Consider the following 7,565-nt stretch of genomic DNA (forward strand, 5'->3'; position numbering starts at 1 on the left):
TGACCCGTAAAATATGACCTAAACCAATCTAGTGCAGTTCCAGATACACCAAAGACAGTTTCCAGTCGATTAAGTAAAAGCATGTGGTCAACAGTGTCGAAGGCTGAACTAAGATCGAGTAAGATGAGAATCGAGAGAGCGCCAGAATCAAAAGCTAACAGTAAGTCATTAACAACTTTAACCAAGGCTGTTTCAGTGCTGTGCAGTTTCCTAAACCCAGATTGAAGGGGCTCAAACAGATTATTGACTGTTAAATGGTTGTGTAATTCAGATGAAACAACACTCTCTAAAATTTTAGTAATAAATGGAAGATGAGAAATTGGACGAAAGTTACTGAGATTGTTCGAATCACTGTTTTGCTTTTTTAATATGGGAGTGACAGCAGCAGTTTTAAGTGCTGTTGGCACAACACCAGTGGCCAAGGAGTCATTTATTATTGTAAGAACAACAGGGCACAAATAACCAAAACAGGATTTAAATAAACTAGAGGGCAGGGGATCAAGTATGCAAATGGCAGCTTTCATACGAGCTACCTGTACACAAAGAGACTCAGAGGTGACTAAGGAAAAATTAGAGAAGGGTGTACCGGAAAAACTTGGTAGATTAACTGTAGAAACATGAGAAGAACTAAGAGAACTAAGAATATCTTTGCGAATGTTATCAATTTTTAAACTGAAGAATTTAAGAAAATCATTGCAGGTCTGAACTGACGCAGTTAGAGTATTCGCACCATCTACTTTCAATAGACTGTTAATAATGTGAAAAAGCTGCCTAGGGTTATTATGATTATTGTCAATAATCTGAGAAAAATATGAAGACCTTGCAGTGTCAATTTCTGCTTTATATTGGCCCAAACAAGTTTTCCAAGCTTGATGAAAAACTGACAAGCCAGAACCACGCCATTTACGCTCCAGTTTGCGACATTCCACCTTCTTTGAATGCAAATTGTCATTATACCAGGGAGCTGTATGTACGAAAGAGGCATTGCGTGTTTTAATTGGTGCAAACATGTCCAAATTGGCAGCAACAGCATTATTAAGTAAAATAATTTTATGCTCAGAAGGGACAGAAGAAAAATCATCCAGGCATGCATTGATCGAATTAGCAAAAGCCACAGGGTCAATTGATTGCCATTTACGGAAAGAGACAGTACGTGCAACAGGCCTTAAAGAATATGGTACCTCCAAATTAAAAAGGGTGGCTGAATGATCCGAGAGACCAACATTTACAGTAGACAGATTTGACACCAAAGCATCATTTGCCATGACTAAATCAAGTGTATGACCTTTACAATGTTTAGGAACATTCACAAATTGTGTAAAGTTAAAACAGTCCAACAGAGATAAAAATTCCTTGGCCAGAGCACATGAGGTCAGCGTAGCACATGAGGTCAGCGTTGCGCATGCGCTGCTCAGAAGTGACGAACGCGGAAGCGCAGCGGAGAGATCAAAACAAAACAATGGTGCTTTGCGCATGCGCCGCTCAGAAGTGACACATGCGGAAGCGCAGGGGAGAGATCAAAACAAAACAACGGTCACTTATTAAATTAAATAAAATTTATGCATTTAGCAGATGCTTTTATCCAAAGCAACTTACAGTGCATTCAGGCTGTACATTTTTTTACCAGTATTTATTAGAAGTACAAAACGAGGATTTGTAAAGAAGAATGTCAGAGGATTTCGAGACTTTTTTTATATATATATAGATGGGCGCTTTTTATTTCACTTCTTTTGGACTGATGCATGCAACACCCGCTGAGTGCCATGAAACAGCTTGAAAGATCAAAGACAATTTTTAATATAACTCCAACTGGATTCGTCTGAAAGAAGAAAGTCATATACACCTAGGATGACTTGAGGGTGAGTAATTTATGGGCTAATTTTCATTTTTGGGTGAACTAACCCTTTAAGGCTAGTTATTGTAATGTTAGTTAACTAACATTAACTAACAAGAAGCAATACATCTGTTACTTTATTAATCTTTGTCAGGGTTATTATTTTAACATATATATATATATATATATATATAGAACGATAAAATATTTATTAAAGAATTAAATTAAAAATAATTAAAAATGACAATGTATTACTTAAAATAAACTTTAACTTAAAATAAAATATAAAAAAGCTTAAACTTAAATTTCTCATTTTTGTTTAGTTTAAGTACTAAAATGGCTAAGGTAAAACTAAAAGTTATATCTCATATCTCTTGTCTCTTGTTCAGGGAGACAGCGGTGGTCCTCTGGTGTGCCGGACTGAAGCGGGTGACTGGCGGTTGGCCGGTGTGGTGAGTTGGGGTGAAGGATGTGGACGAGTCAATAAACCTGGCGTTTACAGCAGAATCACTCCGCTGCTGCGCTGGATTCATCAGTACATCAGTGTAAATACACATCACGTCTCAGAGAGTGTTACGGGTTCAGATTAAACTCTGTAAACAACATCCACCGGCTGATTACCACCGTCATCTGTCAAAACAAGCTAAAATAATATTTACAGGGCTGTCAAAATGGTTGAAAAACTAAATTTGAATTTTGTACTTAAATATAATCAATATTCGAATTATATTCGAATTTAATAGGCATAATTTCAGTTAAGGGGGAAAAAAAGCTTTTGGCTTCTCTCCTGAGGCCACAAGAGGGCGCATCGAGCAAAATATTACTAATGCACATTTCTTCAAAGCAATAAAATAACACGACTATCTTTGAAAAAAGTGCATAATGTTTAAATTAATGTTTATAAACCATTTATAATTAATTAAGTTGCTTAAACAATTAAAACCGATCACAAAGAGTACTTTTTCATTTAAAAACATGAGGTGCAGTGGGATGGGGAAAACTGCCATAAAAGTCTTGAGACATGTTTTTTAAAAGTTGAACTTGCATTAATTTTACATGGCTTTCTAAACACGCGGCTCTCTTGTGCTTTTTATTTTAAATTCGACGAATATTCGGAATTCGAATAGTTCCTTTAGTTCACTGCATTCGTTAACATAAACTAATAATGAAAATACTTTTATTAATCTTAATGTTCATTTCAACATTTACTAATACATATTAAAAATTCATTTTTTAAAAGTTAATACTTTTTAATGGACATGAGGTAACGTAAACTAACAATAAGTAGTTGTATTTTTATTATTTAATATTAAACAAAGATTAATAAATACTAACAAATTTATTGCTTATTGTTAGTCAATGCATAACTAATGAGACCTAATTCTAAAGCCTTACCTGTACATATTATTTATTAACATGAAACTAAAGTCCATCACTGACTGACCTTGACTGTGTAAAATAAACCAATAAACCAACTAAACTCCTGATACGACTAGTGAAAGTATAATCAAATTGGCTGCAAGTTATTTCAACTTTTAATAAATTATAATAATTATATATTATTATAAATTAGTGCTGTCAAACGATTACTTATAATAAAGTCAATTATAATAAACTGACTTATAAATCGTAACTTTAAAAAGTTGAAATTGGAAAATGTAATGAGTTAAAGTAATGGAAAAATAAATCTTGACTTATTCATCATATCATTTTTACAGTGCGCGATAACTTTAATTAAATATGTGCAAAACTCTTTATTCAGACTTCAATCTGAGCCCAGAACATTCCTTGCGTTATGTCAGCATGCATTTATAATAAGTCCAAAATCCATTAACATTTCTTTAATTGATTTCAGGATGAAGACGAAGAGTCCTTCTCGACGGTCACCACACAGAGCAATCCCTTTTGAAAACATTAATTATTATTACACAGATTGTACAAGGCTTTAATCTTATAACTGATAACTGAAAGCTTTGTGAGAGTGCATATCATGTGCAATAAAAGATGATTAGATGCAGAGCGGCTGGTTTGATCTGACTGTGACTGGAGTCACGTACGCTCAGAGAAGGGTGTGTCCTGATGAATGGAATGTGGTTTATTCAGCTGATTCACTCTGACTGTCTCTGATCATCATCATCATCATCATCATCATGATGCTTGAATCTGAATCTGATCATGCATCTGGAAACTTCACTGATCTGGGACCTGAAGTGGCCAACATCTCATCCAATACATAACATGGAGAAGACGGCTCATGAATATTAATGAGCATGTGCTGTTGTTGCTATGTAACCGGCTGGGAGTGTCGTGTTGTGTCTGTAGTTGACCCTCAGAGACTCGTTGATATTTCTGAGCTTGCGTGACTGATTGTGGATTGTTGTTGAACATCAACATCTTTATAAAGCTGCAGGTTTAGAGGCCTTTACCAGCATCTTCACGGGTGAGTTCATCTCTCTCGAGCCATCAGGGTCAGTATCCGTCTCTGATTTACTGAATGCTCATGAATGGAAGCCCAATCTTAATGCAACTTTTTGTCTCACAATTTGGACTTTTTTTCCTCAGAATTCCGAGATAACTCAAAATTCTGACTTTCTTTCTCACAATTCAGGGTTTATATCTCGGAGTTCTGACTTGTATCTCGTAATTCTGATTTATCTCACAGTTTTGATTTATATCTCACAATTCTGCGTTATATCGCAATTCTGATTTATATCTCGTAATTCTGCATTATATCGCAATTCTGATTTATATTTCATAATCTGATTTATATTTCATAATTCTGCATTATATCGCAATTCTGATTTATATCTCATAATTCTGCATTATATCGCAATTCTGATTTATATCTCGCAATTCTGCATTATATCGCAATTCTGATTTATATCTCGCAATTCTGCATTATATCGCAATTCTGATTTATATCTCGTAATTCTGCATTATATCGCAATTCTGATTTATATCTCGTAATTCTGCATTATATCGCAATTCTGATTTATATCGCAAATTCGCAATTCTGAATTTATATCTCAAAATTTTGAATTCATACCTGGCGATTCTGATTTTATTTCGCAATTCTGATTTATATCCAAATTCTGATTTATATCTCGTAATTCTGAATTTATATCTCACAATTCTGCATTATATCGCAATTCTGATTTATATCTCACAATTCTTAATTTATATCTCACAATTCTGAGTTTATTTCGCAATTCTGATTTATATCACAATTCAGAGTTTATATCTCACAATTCTAATTTATGCTTTGCAATTCAGAATTTGTATCTTGCAATTCTGATTTATCTCACAATTCTGATTTATATATTGCAGTTCTGATTTACGTCTCGTAATTCTGAATTTATATTTCACAATTTTGCGTTTATATCGCAATTCTGATTTATATCTTCCAAACATTTAATTCCAAACACAATACTAGCCTTTCAAAGTTATCCAGGTCAAAAACGTATATAGTTTTTGTCAGTGTTTAAAACATCCAGTTATGCAGAATATAAGTTGGTAAATATTTAATTGATGAGTTGTCAATACAATATATAGCGTATGATTTTACCACAAAATTCAGCATATTGACATTACATGATATACATAACTGCAAATCTGTGTTTCGCTGCCTGGAGTCCATTTGTTTCTGTGAATTGCATTCTCTCTTATAGCTTTCCGCAGTCTGTAAAAATATTCCTCAGATTTCTCAGTCCAGTGTTTCCCATACACTGATTTATTTCAAAACTGCCCCGATTTCTAGGGCAGAGAAAAACCCAAATTGGTCGACCTCTATTGCTGACACTTAAATTACTTGTTTTGCCACTTTTGCACTTGCTATTAATGTATTTTGAATGCAAAAGGCACTTTTGATATATATATATTTTTTAAATAGTGTTGATTTGTTATGCATGTTTATTAAAAACAATTGTTCCGGACCTTTGACACTGATGAAAATTCAGATTTGGACCTTTGAATGTAGATTTTGAGAAGCTCTGCCCTGCTCTTTGGTGGCACTGCAATCAGTGTTGTTGCTTAATTGAGCAACTTTTCAGACTACCCTAGCAACGTTTTCTTCCAAAAGCACCTAGCAACAAATTTGACCAATTTTTAAAATTTATCTGGCAACTTTTAGCAACTTTTGAGAAGTGACTCAGACAATAAAAAGGCACACATTTTCCATCCGAATTACACAAAAAGAGGAAACCAAAGATGCCTCGCAGTACACACATCACGTGAACTGAGGTAGCTGCTATTTGCAATTGTTAAATTTTATAATAATTGAATAATTGTTCATTTATGATACACTTTGTTAGTAGCTTGCGATTGTTGAATATTTTCCTGCACATAATTAATTGTAACCCTGTGACCCGAAAACACAATGCGTTATTACTTAGATATAATTATATATTAATTATAAATATATTTATTAATGCAAGTAAAAAAACCAATACGGATTTATTTTTTTCATATTAACAGTAGATTGTGCTCTATGTTTACAGACTTTTCTTAGAGTGTAGCATGCTAACTACTAATACACTGCTTAAAGCATACTTGTTGAGAATGTGTAGTATTACTAGTTTACTAGCTATTTAAAAAAAAACTAAATTGTAATCATTCAAAATTGTGTAAGTGTTCAATAATTCAATCAATGTATTTAAAAATACAGTTATTCATATTTGAATATTATGCATATTATTTTACAAACAAATCTAAATTAAGATATATAAAATATTTTTTTTGCTGAGATTTGATGACATCACAAATGCTTTTAGCAACAGATCGACCTTCCTTTTGCAACATAAAATTCCCATTAAGCTGTCTAACTTTCATAGACAAGCTCTGTTATCTTGGTTGTTGGTGTACAAACATAATTTCTCTCCCCACAGGTGTTTGATTTGGAACAATAAAGATATTAAATATAAGAATAAGACACTTTTTTTAGATTATTGGTTGAGAAATAATATTTTATTAGTGACACAGTTGTTTCGTCCTGGTGGTCTCTTACTCTCATATGGAGAATTTTTAAATAAATTTAAACTTCCAATTTCTGCAAAGGATTATGCAGTGGTCTTTGATGCTATACCTTCTGGTCTTCTTCAGTTGCTGCTGATGCTTTTGATTCGAATATAACTAATGACTTAAATTTAAAGTTAGATGGTATAAGTGTTCTTGATAAAAAATGCAATAATAATTTTCTTAAACAGATTTGTCGGCCTTTTAGGATACCCCCAGCTAAAAGTTTTTGGAATTCCCGCTTCCAGGACATTAACTGGGAGGAGGCTTTTATGATCTCCAGGAGATACTGTGTCATCAATAAGATTCGCGAGGTTTCATTTAAAATTATTCATTGTATTTATCCAGTAAATGAGGTTATTAAAAGATTTAAGAAGGATATTGATTTGAAATGTGTGTTTTGTCATTTGAATGATGAAAGTATATGCCATCTTTTTTTTTAATTGTATTTGTACTAAATTATTCTGGTGTGATTTTAAGATCTTCTTTGAAGAGATTTCGGGAATTGACATTACTTTAGAAGATAAGAATGTTTTATTTTATTATGATAAGCCTTTAGAGAAGAAATTATATTTTGTTCTTAATTTGTTTATTATATTAGGGAAATATCACATTCATAAATGTCGATGGTCAAAGAGTACACCTAGTTTTTTACTTATTTCATCAAAGTGGTTTGAATGCTATTGACTTTGAAGTATCTAATGCTATATTTAAAATTAAA

At 32.9% G+C, this 7,565-nt stretch overlaps 1 protein-coding gene across 1 annotated transcript in view; it reads left to right on the forward strand.

Annotated features, from left to right (window-relative positions):
* The window catches only part of LOC107673319 (transmembrane protease serine 6), a 12,642-nt gene extending 10,218 nt beyond the window's left edge, over positions 1-2,424 (forward strand). The window contains exon 9 of the mRNA XM_016466859.1: positions 2,224-2,424. Coding sequence (XP_016322345.1) covers positions 2,224-2,424 — 201 coding nt within the window. The remainder of the gene's footprint in view (positions 1-2,223) is intronic.
* Positions 2,425-7,565: the final 5,141 nt, after the last annotated feature.

The sequence above is a fragment of the Sinocyclocheilus anshuiensis genome, unplaced genomic scaffold, assembly GCF_001515605.1.
Source record: "Sinocyclocheilus anshuiensis isolate Anshui unplaced genomic scaffold, SAMN03320099.WGS_v1.1 scaffold480, whole genome shotgun sequence".
Taxonomy (NCBI): Eukaryota; Metazoa; Chordata; class Actinopteri; order Cypriniformes; family Cyprinidae; genus Sinocyclocheilus; species Sinocyclocheilus anshuiensis.